Source organism: Podarcis gaigeae (assembly GCF_964106915.1).
Source record: "Podarcis gaigeae genome assembly, chromosome: 9".
NCBI classification, from domain to species: Eukaryota; Metazoa; Chordata; class Lepidosauria; order Squamata; family Lacertidae; genus Podarcis; species Podarcis gaigeae.
Genome location: NC_139685.1, coordinates 1,890,162 through 1,913,254, shown reverse-complemented (window position 1 = coordinate 1,913,254; position 23,093 = coordinate 1,890,162). Strand labels below are relative to the sequence as shown.

Below are 23,093 nucleotides of genomic sequence, written 5' to 3'. Positions count from 1 at the left end.
TCCTTGGAGGTTTTCCAGCGAAGATTGGATGGTCACCTGTCACGGATGCTTTAGCCTGCAGTGCAGGGGGTTGGACTAGATGGCCCTTGGTATCCCTTCCAACTCTACATTTCTATCATTCTATGAATTCATAAGTATTAATTAATTAATTGCCTAATGCAGGGCAGTCTCCAGGTGTCAGGGAAGAGTTAGAAGTTTCCAGTTTCTCAGAGGGAGAAAGCATTCCCCAAGGGGGGAGGGAGAGCAGTGAATCTAATAGAAGAGAACAGGAGGAACAAGAGGGAGGGACCGGCTGTTCCCAGGAAAGGCCAGGGTTCAGGAGGGGAGATACAGGCCAGCTCTAGCCAGGAGGGTAGGAAAAAGGGCGGGAAAGCGAAGGGAAGGGCGCCTTCGCCATTTTGAGGGTGGCTGGTCACGGAGAAGCAGAGCTCAGAAGGGATCTGAAAGAAGTGACTCTGAGGAATGATATTTAACAACCGTTTATAAGATTGTTTTGTTAATACGCAATAAAACGTTTTATAAAAGAACAAGAAGCGTTTGTGTGGTGATCTGAAGAGGACAACGACCAGGCCTGACACCAGGCGACTTACAATCAAATTAAAAGAATAAAAATTCCATCATGCTCCCAACTGAAGAGGAAAGTCTCAGCCTGATGCTGAGAAGAGGCTAGGGTTGGCACAGCAGAGCATGCCACAACCAAAGCGGCCCACTCCCTTGTTGACATTTCTTCTTTGCACAGCCCAGGCACACACCATGCGGCATCCAATGTGCTCCCTATTATGTTCACACTGAGCCTGCCATGGCTTCAAGAACCAACAGCAGCCAGAAACATCTTGCCTCTCTGTTGGTTCTGCTCCTAGGGAGTAAAAGAAGCCCCTCAGCCACCAGGTCACCCACTTTCAGGCTACCAGTGGAGAGAGGCTTGTTCCTGCCTGGGGTGTAGAGGAAGACAGCAGATGAGAGAGGACAGTGAGCATTGGAAGAAACTTTGGTGAGAGGAAGGGCTAATTCATGTTAACATGTAAATTACTTGTTCTCAGCCAACTTGGAGACCGGAATGCTAGAAAAGCAACTCAAATAACCAACACACGACTTAAATAACTAACCACAAAGACGTCACCAGATTAAATCAGAATGTTCACTTGTAGCAGCTGGTGCCAAGAACACACGAAACAGCTTGGAAATAAAAAGAGGGGCTTACCCATATTCTGAACCACCCACGTCTAGCTATGAGTGGAAGTGGAGAATCACTTGTAAATGGAAATTAAATTATAGTCAAAGAAATGATGGTGTAAGTAACCCGAATATTTGGATGCCATTCCTCATGTGTACTCACTCTGTTCGACAAGTGTGATCCTGCTGCAGGTGCTCCCACCAACCAAAGCCCAGCACAACTCTGCCAGGAGCAGGGCCTTCTCAATGCCCTCCCCAAGGGGCCTTGGGAGGCCAGGAGACCCGCCCAACCTCATCACAAACGTGCGCCCCCACAAGCTATGGCCTCCAGGTGTTGGATTCCCAACTCTCATCTGCCCCAACCAACACTGCCAACTGTCAGGAATGAGAAGACACCTGGCAGGCAACAGCTTGCCTACACCTTCAGGTGCCCGGAGGGGGGCGGGCGTTGTTTGGGGGGTGTTATTTGTTTTGCACTGCAGCACCACTATTTTCTCTGCTTCTTTCTGCTGTCAAAGTGTGGGTTTATGTTTCATTTTTCACTTATTCTGTTACTGCTAATTTGTTAAATTGGGTATAATCTATAAATGTTTTGAGTATATTTATAGAGAAATGTCGGGTCAAATTTTTCAAAATAAGTAAGACAAATAAAGTTTCACAGTGCTATCTTGTGTACACACACACCTATATAAACAGAACCACTTCTGTGCCACTCTTTTTTTTCCTTAAAAAATAAATAAATTACTGCCTGTACTACCTACAAAACAGTCTCTGTAGTAAAACGACTCGTGAAGAATTTGTGAGGAAAATTCAATAACGTTTGTTTAGGTTACTGCATTACGCCACAATTAGCAATGGTATGATTACAGACAGCATCAGAAATACAACCCGCACTGCTTACAAATCTGCCACCGAAGAGAGATACCTCCTTGCGATAAGGGGAAAATACTTGTTTGATTAAACTGCAGGCTTGTTTTTAAAAAACATTTTAAGTTCATGTGTACAATAGTTCCTGAGAGGAGTTAGACCTATTATGCTGTTAGCTGATGGATATCAATGCGAGCAACAAGAATCCATGTTTTCCTGTTAAAATATATACACACCCTTGGCTCAAATGGACCAATTAAGAACAGATATTCGTAATACTGTACATATGTTCATTTTTTCCTTATCCGCCCTGAGGCCTAAAGAACAGTTTGCCATCTGTGCAAGATTTAAATAACTTATAGCGAAATGGTGTCCCATTATAGGGGCAGATCTACTGCAAATAAACCTTTTGCATTAAAGAAGTGTTACAAACTGTTCACCTTTTCCCCCCCAAATATCCTCCATCATTTATTGATGACATTTGTGTGTCACCTTCATAACATGATGTTTGTATGGCAGCTTTGAATAAATAAGTGAAAAAATTAATGAAATTCAAATAAAACCATTAAAAACAAGAATATAAAACCCCCAACTTGCTGCATTCCTAGAATTAAAACGAATTCTAAAACAGAGGCGCAATCTATTTAAAAGGCCTGGGTGACTAGAAACATCTTCACCAGGTGCTGAAATGACCAGAAACACGGTGTCAGGTGTGACTTTGGGGAACACTATTCCATAACTTGAAAAGGCCTGCCTAATTTCATTCTGCTGGGAATACAGTGGTGCCCCGCAAGACGAACGCCTCGCAAGACGAAAAACCCGCTAGACGAAAGGGTTTTCCGTTTTGGAGGCGCTTCGCAAAACGAATTTCCCTATGGGCTTGCTTCGCAAGAAGAAAGCCCATAGGGAAATCTCCGGGGACCTCTTTTAAATGCTAGCGTGGGGAACAAAGCCTTCCCCCCCCCTCTGGCCTTCAGAAGAGGTCCAGGAAGGCCGGCGGGGGCCGAAAGGCTTTGCTCCCCACCGCCAGCATTTTAAAAGTAGTCCGGGATAGCAGGGAAGCGCTTCCCGCTATCCCGGATGGCTTTTGAAGGCAGGCGGGGGAGAGCAAAGACTTTTGCCCCCCGCCCGCCTTCAGAAGAGGTCCTGGACCTCTTCTGAAGGCGGGCGGGGGGCAAAACTATTTGCTCCCCCATGCCTGCCTTCCCGGGAGAGCGGAGAAACGCAGCGCTGCGTTTCTCCGCTCTCCCGGGAAGGCAGGCAGGGGGGACAAAGACTTTTGTCCCCCCCCGGCCTTCAGAAGAGGTCCAGGACCTCTTCTGAAGGCGGGCAGTGGGCAAAAGTCTTTGTCCCCTCTGCCTGCCTTCCCGGGGGCTTTTAAATCGCTGTCTCCGCTGTCCTGGGAAGACTTTCGCCCCCCGCCGGCCTTCAGAAGAGGTCGGGGGACAGACTGTCCCCGGACCTGGTCTGAAGGTGGTTTCCATAGGAACGCATTAATTGATTTTTAATGCATTCCTATGGGAAACCGTGCTTCGCAAGACGAAAAACTCGCAAGACGAAAAGACTTGCGGAACGAATTAATTTCGTCTTGCGAGGCACCACTGTACGGAGCAGGGCCTCCTAGGACATTAATGTTTGAGGATGGGAGAAAGCAGTCTTTCAGGTAAGCCTGGTCTTATTCAAGGAAACTGAATCTTTTAACTGTTTATGTAATTAATGAATTTAAATCCTTCTCTTTGAGGCCCCTTACAAATGCATATCCTTTCCCTCTCAATCCCTCTTTCCCTTTTAGGTCCTGTCTTTTAGCCTGAGAGAAGGCTTGCATGTCTGTGCCTCTCTCTCTCTCTGTGTTATTATCATCACCTCTTTGGCAGCCTTTATTTGGCAGCCTTCTGTAACCAGGAAGGACGTGTCTAAGCTTGCTCTAAGCTCAGCCGGCATGCTCAAAACTATATTTCTGTATTTTGTACCCAAGAGTATTCTACCTGTGTTCTCCTTGCTGCTGAATGTGATAGCGCATAAATCGGACCTTTGGATTTTGTAAGCAAACCCTTTTTAAAAAACCTACTTAAGAGTGGTCTGTTCATTGAGAGGGGGGAAGAAAAGGAGAAACGCTGCAAGCAAACTAATCGGGATATATACAAAGGTCTATCAGCCTATTACTCCCATGTTATATTGCTCCTTGACTTTGTGACCATTTTAAACTTTGCTGGGGGCTCACTCCCGCTGGAGAGTGTGTTAAGCACCATGCTTTGAATCTAGACACCCAGCCAATTCTTTTAATTAAAAGTAAAGGACCCCTGGATGGTTAAGTCCTGTCAAAGGAGACTAAGGGGTGTGGGTAATTACCCACACGTGGGTCATGTACCATATTTTTCGCTCTATAACACGCACCTGACCATAACACGCACATAGTTTTTAGAGGAGGAAAACAAGAAAAAAAAATCTGAATGAAACAGTGGATGTATCATTTTTGTGCTTCATTCTGTGAGTGTTATAGAGAGAAAAATACGGTATCTTATTTCCCCCCATAAAAAGCCCTCTCTCCTGTCACTACCCACCTAATCTCAGATTGAAAGGGGGCTTTGGAAGGGTAGGTGGGCTCCAAAGATTATTGTAATGGTCGGGCAGGCTTATGGAAGAGATAAGGTAAGAGGGAATTTGAACCTGGGTCCTCCCCAATTCAAGTCCAAACTCTAACCAGGGGTAGCCAAAGAGGTGCTCTGTATTCCTGACCATTCGCCCAAATGGTATTAATGAGTACAAATGGAACTTGTTAGCCTTCATTCCACAACAAATTAAAAACCCCATTCAGATCCCCTTTTCACATGTGGAGAAGTGAACACACATCTTTAGTCAATCAATATGGCGTAATGGTTAGAGCAGGTGTAGCCAATGTAGTTCCATCCGGAGGTTGTTAAGACTACTGTCAGAGACAGTCAGCATGATCACTGGTCAGGGATGATGGGAGTTGGAGTACAAACAACTGGAGGGCCACATGCCAGTCACTCCCTGCTGTAGTCTGACCCGGAAGTTACCAAGGCATGAATAACTGTGTAGTAGACCCCAGGGTACATTTTCTCACATGTACATCTCCTATGTTGAATGCACAAATTGCACTCTCCTAGGAGAATGGTTCAGTTGTGCTATGCTACATGAGTGCTGACATGTAGAATAGACATTGCACAGTACAGATCTCCCATTTTCAAGCAGATACTTCTACAGCCCATATTTATTTTTCTTCCATTGCTTGTGGTATTTGGATTTCAATGAACCCAAACCAAAGCAGGCTTTGCCAGAATCTGATATTGCACCGCATTACACTCGGCGACATGGGTCAGGGAATATTTTGCCTTCTCACTTCCACCAGCTTATAAACTTTGGCAGATATGAACTTACTTAGTAACGTCTATGTGACATGCTGCCAGCTTTAAGCAGCAGTCTGGCTGTATTCTTAAAAAGGATTGGTATTTTTTTGTGGGGGGATCCATGTCAACTCCATCCATTTAAATTCTGTTTACTTGTAGTAATGGCACACACATGTCTGAAAAGCTGCTGATAAGCCGCACAAAGCTTATGTTACTCTGTTGCGATTCAAAGCCTGAAGTTAAATTCATCTTTAACCAATAACCAGAGAAATGGTTTTACATGAGACTGAATCGAGATGCAGTGATTTTCCATTTTGTTTGGTTAAAGCATTAAGGATTTTCACAATGTTAGATGAAATAGGAGAAACACGCACTTTGGGAACAGTAAATTACTTGCAGGAAAAACACTGTAGGAAATGCCTTCTCCCGTTTGGCTCCTTCTCTGTGCTCCAGAACTAGGATCTGTAAGCAAGGCCTGGCTCTATATTCCATCATGCTGTATGGCAGCGAAAGGGAAGCTGTGGTCCTCCAGATGCTGCTGAACTCCAACTAGCATGGCCAATGGCCAGGCATGATGGGAGTTTTAATCTAACACATCTGGAGGGCAACAGGTCCTCATCCTTGCTGTAAGGTATGAGGACAAGGAGAAGAGCTGTGAGAATACAACTGACATGGCGGCTGCAAAAAAAGCTTACCTGCTCCCAGTGCTATTTTTCTAGAAGAAGATTAATGCCTCCCTTTTCTTATAGTGGCAATGGCACCCACCTGAGAGGTGCTGGAACTGAGTTCCGGCTGAAAAAAAACCCCACCTGTTCCATATGCATACAAGAGAAGCAAACCTAAGATGCCCAATTTGTTGTGAAATGTATTCTTCTTCTCGTTTCAGAACAATAAATATATATGCATATGCACTGTTCTCTGATGCTGTAGTAGATTTCTGAGGTTTAATGTTGGAGATTTAGTGAAATTTAATGAATGATTGGTTTCTATTTTTCCTATATTTATGATAAAAAAATTTGAAAAGAAAATTTAAAAACCATTAAATCAACTCAAAAGGATGCAGCAGCTCAGGATGGCATTTTCAACTAGTTTTTCTGTTTTTGATATATTGATAGTGCAACTTTCACCTAATAGCTGTAGAATATAACACATAATCATAAAACCTCTCATTTACACCTCTTGGGGTTGCAACCAACTACATTTTATTCAGAGTAGACCCACTAAAATTAATGGGAGTAAGTTAGTAATGGCCATCCATTTCAGTGAGTTTTGTCCAAGTAAAACTAGTTGGATGTAACAACACTTTCAAAAGTCACATGAACAAAACATACTGGGATTTGAATAAACATGCATGGAATTGCATGGTCAGTCAATATCATAAATGCCACAGATTAATTAATCCACATACACACATATCTATACCAACACAAACGTGTGCATGAAAGAGAGAGAGTGCGCCCCTGCGTGTCTAAGTAACCAAATGATGGGTCTGCAGAGGAATGGTGAGTTGAGCAACAAGAGTTATGATACCTCTTTTTCCAGGATACGTGAAATCTCTCCCAATATCCTATCCAGAGCTGAGACTTTGTTGCTGTCTTGAATTTGAAGTTGCTTTAGTAGGTCTTTTACTAATCGCTGCAGCCTTCCATGCAAATGGGGGGGGGAGAGAAGAAAGATAAAGATCAGAATTGGGAAAGCGGCATTCCTGTAATATATCACTGAGACTTGATTAATAATAGCATGCTAAAGCGAGAAACATTGTGAGCCTAGGCACTCCTACTCACAAGTAAGCTCCACCAAGTTCAACGGACCCCCCCCCCCCCCGGTAAGTGTGTAAGTAACTGCCATCCAAATGTGTGTTTATATTGCAGTGGCATCCAATGGCGGAGAAATGCTCCAAGGCACAGGGTTGGGTTCTGTTAGCGGATTCCCTTCTGGGAGTCGGAAGCCTCTCTCACTATCCAACCTCTCCTCTAGCACTTTTACGAGGGTTGGGCGGGGGATATCACAACTGGAGAGAGACCTATTGGAATGTAATGTAAAAGTGCGGTCTGAAATGTATAAAATATTATTGGAATGGGAGACAAAAGGATGAGCAAGTAAAACCCTGTATAGAAACTTATTTATGTATGCTATTACAGCAGCAAGAATGTTACTCGCCCCAAAATGGAAAGAAGCAGAAGTCCCAGCAAAGGAAGAATGGATACAAAAACTTATGGAATACGCAGAAATGGCAAAACTTACCAGAGGAGTAAGAAATCAAGATAAACTTTTTATAAAAGAATGGAAATGATTTATTGAATATTTACAGATAAATTGTAAACAGATAAGAACACTGACAGGATTACTGTAATAACCTGCAGTTTCTAAGGGTATATATTTTAAGTAGATGAATAAATGAGCAAATTATGTTAATTTGGATATGCAGAAGATATTAAAAATAAATTAAAGAGAGGGAAGGAAGTCAAGTTTTGAAATATTAAAATGATTTGGGAACTTTTTAATGTGTGATGTTTTATTCTGTTTTTAATCTGTGGGCAGCCACCCAGAATGGCTGGGGAAACCCAGCCAGATGGGCAGGGTACACTATTATTATTATTATTATTATTATTATTATTAAATGATTGTAAAACTAGTGAAATGTATAAATCTGAAAAGCATAATTTTTTTTTAAAGGATACAAAATGGACACTTATCAGTTATTAGATTGACCAGGAGCTAGATAAAGCCAAGAAGGGAGAGGGCTTCCAGTGGGTGCAGTGCATGCTGAGCTTGCCAAAGGCTCCAGGATTTTTCCCGGCTGGGAGAACTGCTGACAGCCAGTGTTATGAGCAAGGACAGAGAATCTCAAACTGTGGTCGCCCCACGAGTCAGTGGTATCTATCCTTGCACCATACTCAGCTGATTTTTTTCTGAGGCCGTTTTGACAAGACCCTTCACTAAAAACTACTGGGCTGTATCCAGCAAACTGCATTCAGAGCAGACCCATTGAAATGAATGGACCTAAGCCAGATCCATCTATTTCAATGGGACAACTCTTGAGTACAGCTTAGTTGGCTACATTAAGTTTCCCGTTTTTCCTGTAGCTTAAATAGAAACACAGTCCCCTCTTCTCCTTGTGGGAGACCTATGTGCCTGCTATCCAGGCACTGCTATCCAGGTGTTAAAAGCTGACAGGTAACATCAAGGCTCATCTGCCCTTCTTTCCTTCCTTCCTTTTCCTTCTGATTCTTTAAACAGCCCCTGGACTGGTCAGCCTGCAAATAAGAGGCTCCTTAAAAAGAGGACTGTCATCTATAAAGTCGTACATGTGCCTAGGTTGTATCTCCCCCCATGTGCCACTCCCAGATGTTTGCCTGGCCCTGTCACTCCTATTTTCTGTTCTGCTGTCAAACCTTTCTATTCTGGAGGGGCTTTCGGTTGGGGGGGTAGTTGTGTATTAAGTCCTGGCTAGCTGATTTCTCCTCACTACTGTGGATTCTGCTGTGATTATAATTGTGCTGACAGCAGCTGTTTATTTTGTATTTTTAACTTTCTTTTTCAGTGAGCAAAATAATAATTTGTAACATCTCGTTATCAATATTTTAATGTATTTTGAGGTTTTGATGGTAATAATAATAATAATAATTTTTTTATTTATACCCCGCCCTCCCCAGCCAAGGCCGGGCTCAGAGCGGCTTACAAGCAATAATAAAAACAAGATGAATGATTACAACTTAAAAACAAAAATAAAATACAACATTAAAATAATGGAACATTAAAATATTAAAATGTAGCCTCATCGCAGGAGAAGGAAAAGAAAAAAGAAAGAGAGGGAGGGAATCAAATTGGCTCCAAGCCAAAGGCCAGGCAGAACAACTCTGTCTTACAGGCCCTGCGGAAAGAAATCCGATCCTGCAGAGCCCTGGTCTCATGAGGCAGAGCGTTTCACCAGGCCGGAGCCAGAGTTGAAAAGGCCCTGGCTCTGGTTGAAGCCAATCTAACTTCCTTAGGGCCTGGGACTACTAGGGTGTTGCTATTTATGGACCTTAAGGTTCCCCATGGGGCATACCAGGAGAGGCGGTCCCATAGGTACGAGGGTCCTAGGCCGTGAAGGGCTTGAAAGGTCAAAAGCAGCACCTTAAGTCTGACCCTGTACTCCACCGGGAGCCAGTGCAGCTTGAAAAGCACTGGGTGAATATGCTCCCATGGCAGAGACCCCGTGAGGAGCCTCGCTGCAGCATTCTGTACCTGCTGGAGTTTCTGGGACAGCTTCAAGGGCAGCCCCGCATAGAGCGAATTACAGTAGTCAAGCCTGGAGATGATCGTCGCATGGATCACTGTGGCCAGGTCGGGGCGGGAAAGGTAAGGGACCAACTGCTTGATGCGGCGAAGGTGGAGAAATGTCGCCTTGGCTGTTGCTGTAACTTGCGCCTCCATGGAAAGGGAGGCGTCAAGGATTACACCCAAACTCTTAACGGAAGGCAATGGCACTAATTGGGCCCCCGCAAGAGAAGGGAGTTGGTCCCTCATCCCCATGCCATCCTGACCTAGCCATAGGACCTCTGTTTTCGAAGGATTTAGTTTCAATCGGCTCCCACGAAACCATCCAGCCAGCTTCCAAGCATCTGGTCAGTGTGTTCGGGGCCGAGTCAGTGTGGCCATCCATCAGCAGATAGAGCTGAGTGTCATCAGCATATTGGTGACAGCCCAGCCCAAAGCTCCGGATAATCTGGGCAAGGGGGCGCATAAAGATGTTAAAAAGCATCGGGGAGAGAATTGCGCCCTGCGGCACTCCACACACCAAGGAGTGGCGCGACGACATTTCCCTCCCTAATGCCACCCTCTGTCCCCGACCAGAGATAAAAGAGCACAACCAGTTACGGGCTATGCCCTGTATCCCCACGTCTGCAAGGCGGTGGTCCAGAAGATCATGATCGACCATGTCAAAGGCTGCTGACAAATCTAAAAGGATCAGCAGTCCTGACCCGCCTCGATCCAGTTGTCTACGGAGATCATCTGTTAGGGCAACCAGAGCCGTTTCCGTCCCAAAACCAGGACGGAAACCAGACTGAAATGGATCTAATGCCAATGTTTCCTCCAGAAACCTACCAAGCTGTTCAGCAACCGCGCTCTCAATTACCTTACCCAGGTATGGAAGATTTGAAACTGGGCGGTAATTGGATAGGTCTAAGGGATCTAATGAAGTTTTTTTTAAGAGTGGACACACCACTGCTTCCTTCAATTCCCCAGGGAATGTCCCCGTGTCAAGGGACAAATTGATAATTTCAACCAGGGGGGTCCGCACAACATCTGGACACTCCCTAATCAGCCAAGACGGGCACGGATCAAGGAGGCAGGTGGTGGGCCTACCAATGTGGAGGAATCTATCCACATCAGTAGGGAGTATCCGATCGAAATGGTCCAACACTGGACCTGAAGTCAGTCGAGGGGCCTCCAGTTCAGTCACTGTATCTAGTTCAGTCATCTGTATCCAGTTCAGTCATCTGTATCTGCAGGGAGGTCACGGCAGAGCAACAGGACTTTCTCCGCAAAAAAACTCGCGAATGCCTCACAGCTGTGGGTCGAATTTGTGCTTAAATTTGGTTGTCCTCCTAAGGACGTTATTGACCTAATTATTTTAAAAAGTTGTGCCGGGTGAGAGCTAGCGGATGCAACGGAAGCTGCAAAGTAAGATTTCTTAGCAGCTTTCATAGCCATCTCATAGGCTTTCATCCTATAAGATGTTCTTGAGGCTCCGTCACGAATCCGTCGCCATACTCGCTCTAGCCGTCTGAGATCCCGCTTCATTTTCCGGAGCTCCTCAGTAAACCAAGGGGCACGGTTTCGACGGGGTTGCAGAGGGCGCTTAGGCGCGATCTCATCAATGGCTGCCAAGAGCCGGTTATTCCAGTCCTCAACAAGGTCATCTAATGAGTCGCCAGGAGGAGCAGGGTTCCGCAAGGCTTGTCGGAATCTATCAGGATCCATCAGTTTTCGCGGACGAGCCCAAATAGGTTCGCCACCCGAGCCGGGGAGGAGCGGGAAGTCTATCTTGGCTTTCAGAGCGTAGTGATCAGACCATGGCACTTCCACAGCAGGGAGCATGATCACATCTATGCCAGTCCCAAAGATCAGATCCAGCGTGTGGCCTGCTTGATGAGTGGGGCCCAAAACAACCTGGGAGAGCCCTAGTGTTGCCATGGAAGTCACTAGGTCCAGAGCCTGTGAGGAGGGAGCGGCATCGGCATGGACGTTGAAGTCTCCCAAAACCAGTAGGTTTGGGAACTCCAAGGCTCAGCCCGCCACCACCTCCAGCAGGTCTGACAGGGTTGCTGCAGGTGTGCTGGGTGGTTGGTACACCAGCCAGACAGCCAAGCTCTCCTTGGTGCCCCACACAAGACCAACACATTCAATGCCGGAGATCGCCGGTGATGGCAGAGCTCTGAAAGAGCAATTCTCCCGGAATAACAACGCTACTCCTCCCCCCCGACCCACAGTCCGCGATTGATGGAGGACAGAGAAACCTGGGGGTGTTATCTCATGTAGGGAGACTATTTCGCCTTCCCGTACCCAGGTCTCCGTCACGCAAGCCAGGTCAATCCCCTGCGAGACAAAAAAGTCACGCATGGTGGCGGTAAAGCAGCATATAAATCCTGTCCAATAAAAAAATATATATATCAGAAGAAATCTCCATCTAAACTGATATATTTAAAAGGTCTCTCAAAGTGGACATAGTAAAAATGGCCTCAATTCAGGAAACAGTTATGAGTGTGTTCTATTGACACCAAATTACTTGCTACTCATATATTTACTTGGAATAAAATCAGTGTGTTTGTGATTACAGCCAGTGGTTGTTTTTTTTCTGGGGGGCACGCACACCCCTAAACATTTTGTGAATCTTTGTAGAACTTTTGTCCATTTACTATATTTATTTTTCCCGATTTGAACTATAAAATAGTGATTTTCTTGAGTCAATGAGAGCGCCCCTAATCAATCAATCAATCAATCAATCAATCAATCAATCAATCAATTAATTTTAAAAAGCACTGATTACAGCCACTGTCATGATTACCTTAAACTGGCCTTTTAAAGCCGGATCATTTTTTAAAAGACCGTAGATCCCTGCTATTAGGTAAAGGTAAAGGTACCCCTGCCCGTACGGGCCAGTCTTGACAGACTCTGGGGTTGTGCGCCCATCTCACTTAAGAGGCCAGGGACCAGCGCTGTCCGGAGACACTTCCGGGTCACGTGGCCAGCGTGACAAAGCTGCATCTGGCGAGCCAGAGCCACACACGGAAACGCCGTTTACCTTCCCGCTGGTAAGCGGTCCCTATTTATCTACTTGCACCCGGAGGTGCTTTCGAACTGCTAGGTTGGCAAGCGCTGGGACCGAGCAGCGGGAACGCACCCCGCCGCAGGGATTCGAACCACCGACCTTTCGATCGGCAAGTCCTAGGCACTGAGGCTTTAACCCACAGCGCCACCTGCGTCCCTTTACATCCCTGCTATTAGTTTCCTTTTAATCAGCCAGGTACAGGATTGGTGCTGTCACTCAACTAATGTGTGTTCTGGCTTGACAGATACATTTGAAAATAGTCCCCCCCCAAAAAAACAAACCCCAGATATAGTCTTAATGGTGCTGCATTCCTTCTGTTTTTCCAGCTATAGTTAAGTCAAAGGGGAGCCTTACAATATTTCCATAATTCTTCAAAGCCCTATCTACCGAGACTTGCATTTCCGCATCCCTAAAGGATTTTTCTCTCTCATTTCCCCTCATATTGCAGAATATAAAGTTACCTTCTCTTAGATAACTCTGATTGTTACAGAATTGCTTAACTTCTTGGAGAACTATGGACTGAGCAGTCTGTGGACTCAAGGAAAGTAGTCATATTCCTTTCTTTTTAAATGCTCATCTAGCCTCCCTATCAATATTGGGGGAACCGTCTGAGGATCTGATTCTTAAATCAGTCTCTATGAAAAAAATTAGGAGGGGGGTTTAATTGTGGTTTACTTTAGCTTTCCCCAACGTCATACACTCCCGACACTGCTGCATTTCAGCTCCTCTTATCTCTGATGATTGGCCATGCTGGCTGGGGATCAGGTTGCTCTGTCGTTCAACAGGTTTTGTACAAAAGACTGCTTCTATCCCAAGGCCTCTCACCCCTGGTAAGTGGGGAGCTCTCCTAAAAAAAAAAAAAAGTCTAGAGAAGCATCAAGAACTAGCTTTTGGTGATCTGTTTTGTGGGAAAGTCGGAGGAAGCAAGGGGAACTATTTTAAATTTATTTCACAAAATTTATACACTGCTTGATTATAAAGGTAAAAAAGGTAAAGGACCCTTGATAGTTAAGTCCAGTCGCAAATGACTCTGGGGTTGCGGCGCTCATCTCGTTTCACTGGCCGAGTCCACAGTTGTTTGGGATCATGTGGCCAGCAGGACTAAGCCGCTTCTGGCGAAACCAGAGCAGCGCATGGAAACTCCGTTTACCTTTCCACTGGAGTGGTACCTATTTATCTACTTGCACTTTTGGCGTGCTTTTGAACTGCTAGCTGGGCAGGAGCTGGGACTCAGCAACGGGGATTCGAACCACCAACCTTCTGATCGGCAAGCCCTAGGCTCAGTGGTTTAGACCACAGCGCCACCTGCAAAGCAGATGAACAGTGCATGGGTGGGGATAAAGCCTCCACCCATCTTGTATCAGTGGTTTGTGGTGCTAGTTTTGTCCCAAAAATGCTTGGCAAAAGTTCCCATGGTGGCCTAATTGGTAGGGTCCCTAGAGGTTATTGAGCTTCTGCTCTTGCAAGAGACTGTACATGCTCTTCTACCCCAGCTTGAGCAATGAGGGACCATGTTAGAAACAGGCTCAATCTTCTTAAGCTATTCTTCAGCACAAAGTGCCTGAGTGGAAAATGCCTTATACCTGGGGAAAGGGATTCACAGCAGACCCATTAACTTAATGAACCTAAGATAGTCAAGATCATTAACTTCCACGGCTCAACTCAGAGGAGGATTAGCACTGGATACGGCCCCCTGCCTCATTGCCTCGCATATTCTAGTTGCCCTTTCTGACTCCCTAAACCCCTCCCCCTCTACCTATCCCAGTATTTGGATCATAAGCCTTCAGGCAAAACTAGCTTTTTAATAGCCCACCATCCCATGCAGCCCTTCATTTATTTTAAGCACTATAATAGCAGCAGCAACAATCCACACAAGAGTATTTACATTTGGAATTGATTGAAACATTACCTTTATCAGCACCAAAATCATTTAGTACATTCTACACTGTGATTATAGATTCAAACTTTTTTAGCTTCTTACTTCTACTATGGATTTTGGCAAAATTCCCCCTCCCCATTCCAAAGTAACTTTCTGCATGTCTTTTTCTCATTCACAGGAAGTCAGAGAGTCTCTCAAAATAGAGTGAAAACCATCACTCCTTTTAATAGCCAGTTAAGGTGGTCAGTGCAAGAAGGGCTGGCTTGGGGGGGGGGAGACTGTCTCCTCAGCCACCTCCTTCCACACACGCACCCATGCGCGCTCCTCGTCTCTCCAATGACAATGGATAGATCACTGCCTGTTTTTTTTTAAAAAATTTTTTTATATATAAATATTTATTAAAGATTTTCTTAGTACAATAGAAGAAACAAACAAAATAACATATATTTTTTCCAATATCCACATTTTCTTCACTTCTTTGGACTTCCTCGCATCTCTCGTTCCTGCGTTCCAAATTTTCGAACTTTACCCAGCAATTTATCACCTTGTTTCAATTCTTATATTATAATTTTCTGATATTGTATCCCTAATTTTAGATAATTTAACCCAGACCTTAAAAGCTTAATTTTAACATAATATTTATCCAAAATTTATCTTATCTTATATTTTCATTTATCTTCATATTCCTTTTAACTAACCTATTGGTGCCATATTGTTGATAATCTTACATCTTTCTTAACATTCATACAATTTACAATATTTTTGTAAATAGTCCTTAAATTTCTTCCAGTCCTCCTCCACAGCCTCTTCTCCCAGGTCTCGGATTCTGCCAGTCATTTCTGCTAACTCCATATAGTCTATCAGTTGCATCTGCCATTCTTCCAGTGTGGGCAAATCTTGGGTTTTCCAGTGTTTAGCGACAAGTATCCTTGCTGCTGTTGTTGCATACATAAAAAATGTTCGGTCCTTCTTTAACACCCTCTGGCCGACGATGCCCAAAAGAAGGGCCTCTGGTTTCTTAGGGAAGGTATACTTAAATACCTTTTTCAACTCGTTATATATCATTTCCCAGAAAGCCTTAACTCTAGGGCAGGTCCACCAGAGGTGAAAGAACGTTCCTTCAGTTTCTTTACATTTCCAGCATTTATTATCAGACAAATGGTATATTTTTGCAAGCTTGACTGGGGTCATGTACCACCTATATATCATTTTCATAATATTTTCTTTCAAGGCATTACATGCCATGAATTTCAAACCGGTGGTCCATAACCTTTCCCAGTCAGCAAACATAATATTATACCCTATGTCCTGTGCCCATTTTATCATAGCCGATTTGACCGTTTCATCTTGTGTGTTCCATTTTAGCAGCAAATTATACATTCTTGAAAGTACCTTAGTCTTAGGTTCTAACAATTCCGTTTCTAACTTTGATTTTTCCACCTGGAATCCTATCTTTTTATCCAACTTAAAAACTTCTTTGATCTGAGCATAATGTAACCAATCTCGCACTTTATCTTTTAATTTCTCCAAACTCTGCAACCTCCAATTATCTCCATCTTTTTCTATTATTTCCCAATATTTCGGCCATTTGACCTCCATATTGAGTCTTTTCCGGGCCTTAGCTTCCATTGGTGATAACCACCTTGGGGTCTTATTTTCCAATAAGTCTTTATATTTTATCCAGACATTGAACACTGCTTTCCTGACAATATGGTTCTTGAAAGCCTTATGAATTTTAACCTTGTCATACCACAAATATGCATGCCATCCAAAAACGTTGTTAAATCCTTCCAAATCTAAAACATCAGTGTTTTCAAGAAGCAGCCAATCTTTCAACCAGCAGAAAGCTGCTGATTCATAGTACAGCTTTAAGTCTGGCAGGGCAAAGCCCCCTCTTTCTTTAGCATCAGTTAGTATCTTAAACTTAATTCTGGGCTTTTTGCCCTGCCAGACAAATTTGGAGATAACTCTTTGCCACCTCCCAAAACACTCCATTTTATCCACAATCTGTAAAGTCTGAAATAAAAACAGCATTTTTGGCAATACATTCATCTTTATAGCAGCAATTCATCATGACAAGGAAAGTTTCAATCTTGACCAAACTTCTAAATCCCTTTTAATTTCAGACCAACACTTTTCATAGTTATCCTTAAATAGACTCATATTCTTCGCTGTTATGTTTACCCCTAGGTATCTTACTTTTTTAACCACATTTAACTCTGTCTCTTTCTGAAACCTTTCTGATTCTAAAGGTGTCAATTTTTTTTCCAAAACCTTGGTTTTCTGCTTATTAAGTTTAAATCCCGCCACCCAACCAAACTCCTGAATCAATTGTAATACCCTTTTCGTACTAGACTCTGGCTCCTGTAGGGTCAAAACTAGGTCATCTGCAAATGCTTTAAGTTTATACTGTTTCGCTCCAACCTGAATTCCTTCCACCAACCGGTCTCCTCTAATCATGTTCAAGAGCACCTCCAGGACCGAAATAAATAGCAAAGGGGAGATAGGGCAACCTTGTCGTGTTCCTTTTTCAATTTTGAACTCTTCCGTCACCACATTGTTCACTATCAATTTAGCCTTTTGTTCCGAATAAATTGCCTCTATCCCATTCTCAAACCCCCGTCCCACTCCCATCCCTTCCAAATTTTTCTTCATAAACTTCCATGAGATGTTATCAAAGGCCTTCTCCGCGTCTATAAATATTAACACTGCTTTTGTATTAATATTTGTTTGCAAAAGCTCCAAAATGTCAATAATATTCCTTGTATTAGCAAACAAATGTCTACCTGGGAGAAAGCCTGCCTGGTCCTTATGAATTACTTCATTTAAAACTTTTTTAAATCTACTTGCTAAAATGTCTGCAAATATTTTGTAGTCCACATTTAGGAGGGAGATGGGGTGGTAATTCTTAAGTTGTGTCTTTTCAGTTTCTAGTTTCTATCAATTCTATCAATGTGTTGAAAGCTTCTTTCCACGACTCCGGTGCCTTCTTCCCCTCCATAATTTCATTGCAAACCTCCATTAATGGATGTATCAAATAGTCTTTCAATGTCTTATAATATTTGGAGGTAAGCCCATCTGGCCCTGGAGATTTGCCCAGTTGCATGTTCTGAATGGCTTCTTCAATCTCTTGTTGTGTTATTTTATAGTTCAGGATTGTTCTATTTTCCTGAGACAGCCTTGGTAGACCATTCTTTATCAAAAATTGTTCTATCTCCACCTCGTTTTGCGGCCCTTGTGTATATAATTGTTTAAAGTATCTCTGGAAACACTTTCTGATCTCCACTGGGTTCTGAATATTTCTTCCTTCAATCTCTAAATTTGTGACCGTATTCAATTTTTGTCTCTTTTTCAGCTGCCATGCTAACAGCTTTCCACATTTATTTGCCGATTCAAAAGATCTTTGTTTCATTAGCTTAACTTTCCATTCCACTTCCTGATTTATCAATTTAGAATATTGTGCTTGGAGTTTAATTTCTCTTAAAATCTCCTTTGACTTTGGTCTTGATCTTAACTTCTTCTCACATTCTTTAATTTTCTCCAGGATCTTATCTTTTTTCTCATTCTGTGCTCTTTTCTTTATGGTGTTCTGTTGTATCAGAAACCCCCTCATAACCGCTTTACTTGCGTCCCAGACGGTTCTTTTTTCCACCGTAGTGTTCAAATTTATCTCAAAGTAGTCCTTCAAAGCTTTTTGGGCCTTTTTGATAATCTCCTGATCTCTGAACAAATTGTCATTCATCTTCCATCTGAAGGAGCCGGTTGGAGTTAGTCTCATATCCATCTTTACAGCATTATGGTCGGAGCAGGTTTTTGGGCAGATTTCCACTTTTTTTGTCTTAGGTGCCAGACCTCTAGTTATCCATATTTGGTTGATTCATGTCCATGTCAGTTGGGCTTCAGAAAAAAATGTTCCTTCTCTTCCCAGGGGGTTCTTTGTTCTCCAAATGTCAATCAAGTCCATGTTGTCAGTCAGTTCAAAAAATGTTTTAGGTAGTCTGCCATCTTTTGTCACATTTTGGCTATGTGACTTATCCATGTTAGTTGATGCCACCCCATTCATGCCTCCCATCATAATGATGTTGTCATAATTCAAGTAGTCCAGCATTGCAGCTTCTTGTAAAATTCCGATTTCCCCTCATTTGGCGCATAAATTCCTAATATCAAAAACTTTTCTCCTTGGTTTTGTATCTCAATTGCTAAAATCCTTCCTTGTTCATCTTTAAATAAAAATTTTGGTGACAGGCTCTCCTTTGCATAAATCACCACTCCTCTTTTCTTGAGTCGGTCCGAAGAAATAAATTCTTGGCCTAATCTTTTGTTTATTAACACTTTTCTGTGGAGCCTAGTCACATGTGTTTCTTGCAAGCAAATAATGTCCAATTGTTCTTTTTTCAATATATGAAATATTCTTCTCCTTTTTCCCGGAGAATTGGCGCCATTAATGTTCCAACTCAGAAGTTGCAGAGACATCCTGGACAAATCTGTTATTCCTCTTGTGGTGGTATCTTTTTCTCCTGGTCTTCAGACCCCAAAGGTGTAGGTGTAGGTGCAGGCGAGGGTCCAGACCCTGAAGGTCTTTCGATCCCTTTCTGAAGGTCCTCTCCGTAGGTACTCAGAAATTTTACTTTATCCTCGGCTGTTTTGATTTTCACTTTCTTCCCTCTGAATGTGAAAGATAATCCTTGGGGAAATTCCCACCTATAGATGATTGAGTTGCTCCTCAACAGTTTTGCTAGTTCAGTATAGGTGGATCTAAGGTCCAAAAGTTGTTTTGGGATGTCTCTGTAAATCTCTGCTCTTCTATCCGAAATTTCAAGTGACTTTTCGTAATGTAGACCTAGTATTTTATCCCTTTCCTCCTTAGTTCTCAAAGTAATCAAGCAGTCTCTGGGCCTGTCTTTCCTTGTTAATTTTCCAAGTCTAAAAGCAGTCACAATTTTAAAGTCCTTTTCTTCCTCCAAAGGCCAAAACTTGGAAAATTCCTTTGTCAGAAACTCAATTAAGTTCCCTTGTTCAAGTTCAAGTTCTGGTATAGACCTCAATCTCAAGTTATTTTCCCGAGCCCGTAGTTCAGTCATAGACAGATAGGCCTGTTGTTCTCCAACCTGCTTGTGCAATGGTCTTACCTCCTGCTTCAGTTCTTCAGTTTTTTTAATAGCTTCCTCTGCCAATTTCCGATTTTCTGCGGTGGCTTCAAATAATTTGCCAATTGACTGTGCATTCAAAGTAACTTGTTCAGTTAATTTATTAACACTGGCTGTGTTTTGATCAATCTTTGCCGTTTCCTCATCCGCTTTTTTGTCTAAAGCTTCCAATTTTTCAAATATTTTATCTAATACTGAATCAGATCCTCCTGCTGCCATATCCTCTAACAAAGGTTGCTCAATTCCTTCTTCTACTTCCAAAACAGCAGGGACAGATGATCTACGCCGCTGTGAGGTTAAAGTCAGAGTTGTTTGCTTTGCTTTCGCTTTAGCCGCTCTTGTTGATCTCCCAGTGCCACTCATTCCAATTCTGTCTACTGGTCAAGGTCAGACTGAGTATGTTCTCATGGGAAACCACCAGCCCAGAGGGCAAACAGCCAAATAGAAGGAAAGGAAAAAGAAAGCAAAGTCACATGCAATTGTAAATCCAAAATCCTCTAGAGGGAGCCCAATTATGTTTTGAGGGAGGAAATCAAATTGTTAAGGTCAATTGTTTTAAAACTCCAAACTTTTCCAAATTCCAATGTTTCTAAAACAATGTCTTTACAGCCTTTAGTTTCCGAAGAACCTTCAGTTTCCCTGTAGTTAGCAGAGTTGGTCTTAAAAGCATAACAATGTCTCAGCAAGTGCCAGAGAAAATGATTCAATATAACAGTTCCAATAGCACTCAGCTTGTAGCAGCACAAAGCAACAAAGTGTCAAAATTTGCAATCTGACAGTTCTGTTAAATAGGCAGTCCGACTGCCTGGGTTTCTCTGTAGATTTGTAATTCCAGCAGAAAAGGTAAAGCACAGTTCATATTAAGAAGTGAATCACTCAAAGAGTTAAGTCCTAAGTCTCCTTAAACACAGTTCCGATAGATGTACAGATTGATTGCCTTTTAGCGCCTCTTCAAAGGCTCCAAACATCAAAGTCCTTTGCTTTGAGTCTTAAGCAGAGACGAGAGACGGACTTCCTGGTTGCGTCTCCCGCTTTTAGCCGAATTAGCAATAATTTAGCCTCCAAATCTTTCCTTCTTTTCTTACTCACGGGTTGTTGTTTTCAAATCGGATGTTCCCAGGAAAAGAGGTCAGTGCTCACCGACAGCAGCTACGCGGCTTCACTCCACAAAAAGAGCGATCGACTCACAGCACCGCGCCAACCCTTCCACGTTCCGAGACCCCTTACGGGGTCTCTTCTGCGTTTCGGGGGGCGCTTCTGGTGCCCGCCGAGTCCCACGGCCACAGGCTTTCGCTGCCTGTGGTTTTCCAACGTGGGTCTCCGCTTCGCCGTAGCGGACGACCCGTTTCTGCGGAGCTCCCCCTTCACAATTAGAAGAAGGCAGCCATTGTCGTTTGCGCCACCTCCGGAAGGAGGCGAAACTAGCGTGCAGCTAGTTTTTTTTTAAATATACTGGGTAGTAGATGGCAGCCTATTTGAAGTTGGACATGCCTGGCCTAGAGCATCAACGAAACATGGGGGTGGGGAGCGGAATGCCCTGTGAAAGGCATCTTTCTTCTTTTAAACAACTCCACTAGGAAAAATGAAAGACAGTGATTTCAGTTTTTCTAATTGCACATATGCATTGTGAATCTCGGGGGTTGTTACTGGGGGAGACTCTTGCTTCCCCCTCTCTTTGTAATATTGGCTGTAATTTCCCTTTTTTATTATAGATTTCAATAAACATATTTTCAAAAAGAAGAATGGAAAACATGCCATGTAATGGTTTCCAGTTGTACCAAATCAATTCTGATTCCCATTTGTTACAAACAATCAACACAATAAAAAGATTAGCTATTGAAAGTCATGATATTAGCAAACAGCTACCCAAAATAGTAAAAACACCCGAAAGACCCACTATTTTTGTTAGATGAAATGGATTAAAAGAAAATACCCAATTTCCTGAAATGATCTTACTAGGAAACTTAGATGTCTCACAGCTGGAACTGAGAAGGAAGCTTCTGAACAATAACGGGCAAGAAAACAGCAAGCTCCAGCTGTCTCACACAAGACCAATGAAATCTTCTGATGGAACCAGTTTTATTAATCAAGAAGAGTTACCCTTTTATCTTTTTCTGTTTGTTTCTCAAACAATTAATTGATTCTATATTTACTGCTAGCTGCTAGGATGGTTATTTTAAGAAAACAGAAATATTTAAAGGTGGGTTAAATAAAGATTAAAAGTATAATCTGTATCCATTGCTATTGCTGAAAAACGAACTCAGAAATTAAGGTATAGTAGAGGGCAAAATAAAAATAAAAATACTAACATTATTTTATGTATTAACAACAACAACTTGTATACAGTGGTGCCCCGCAAGACGAATGCCTCACAAGACGAAAAACCCGCTAGACGAAAGGGTTTTCCATTTTTCGATGCGCTTCGCAAAAGGAATTTCCCTATGGGCTTGCTTCGCAAGACGAAAACGTCTTGCGAGTCTTGCGATTTTTTTCGCTTTCCCCCCCTTTTTCTAAGCCGCTAATAGCCTTTTAGCCGCTAAGCCTTTAATAGCCGCTAAGCCGCTAAACCGCTAATAGCGCTAATCCGCTAAGCGGGTTGCTTCGCAAGACGAAAAAACCGCTAGACGAAGAGACTTGCGGAACAGATTATTTTCGTCTTGCGAGGCACCACTGTACTGTCTTTCATCTGAAGATCCCACGGCGGTTCACAACAGAAAAATACAATAAATAAATAAAACAAAAACAACCCAATAACCACTCTCCCACAAACACATTAAAAAACCCACAAAATCAGCCAAATGCCTGGTTGAAGGGAAACATTTTTGCCTACAGCCTAAAGATATGTAATGAAGGTGCCAGGTGAGCCTCCCTGGGGAGGGCATTCCCCAAACAGGGAGCCACCATAGAAAAGTCCCGCTATCGTGTTGCCCCCTTTGGACCTCTGATAGAGGAGGCACATGAAGGAGGGCCTCAGAGGATGATTGCAGGAATGTTCAAACATCTCCAATGAAATAGTAACTCTTTAGCCTCAAGGGAATATATTCTAAGACCTTGAGGACTACATTCTGGCTCTGTCAAATAGATAGATCGATAGATATGTTATTACCCTCCAATATCAATAATACATCCATTCAAAAGCAGACAGGATGCTGCAAGTATACTGTATACTTTTTGGAGGTTCTTGAAATAAGGGTGGAAGACACACAACACACAGGTGCAGAGGTGGTAGAAAACAGAACTCCACAGACACTGCAACAGTAGTACAAAATTCAGATTTTACTTATTCCTCTTCCTCAACATTCTGCGCTTTCCCACTAATGTATTTAAAAAGACTGCATGGG

General features: G+C 43.0%; 3 protein-coding genes across 6 annotated transcripts in view; all 3 read right to left on the bottom strand.

Annotated features, from left to right (window-relative positions):
- Window positions 1–23,093, bottom strand: part of TSPAN3 (tetraspanin 3) — a 939,276-nt gene that overhangs the window by 705,243 nt on the left and 210,940 nt on the right. The window lies entirely within an intron of this gene.
- The window catches only part of SCAPER (S-phase cyclin A associated protein in the ER), a 220,411-nt gene that overhangs the window by 94,895 nt on the left and 102,423 nt on the right, over window positions 1–23,093 (bottom strand). For all 4 annotated transcript variants that reach the window (XM_083698190.1, XM_083698191.1, XM_083698192.1 and 1 more), the window contains one exon: window positions 6,939–7,050. In XM_083698190.1, the coding sequence (XP_083554316.1) occupies window positions 6,939–7,050 (112 nt within the window). The remainder of the gene's footprint in view (window positions 1–6,938; window positions 7,051–23,093) is intronic.
- Window positions 1–23,093, bottom strand: part of ETFA (electron transfer flavoprotein subunit alpha) — a 284,709-nt gene that overhangs the window by 194,004 nt on the left and 67,612 nt on the right. The gene's annotated exons all lie outside the window — the stretch shown is intronic.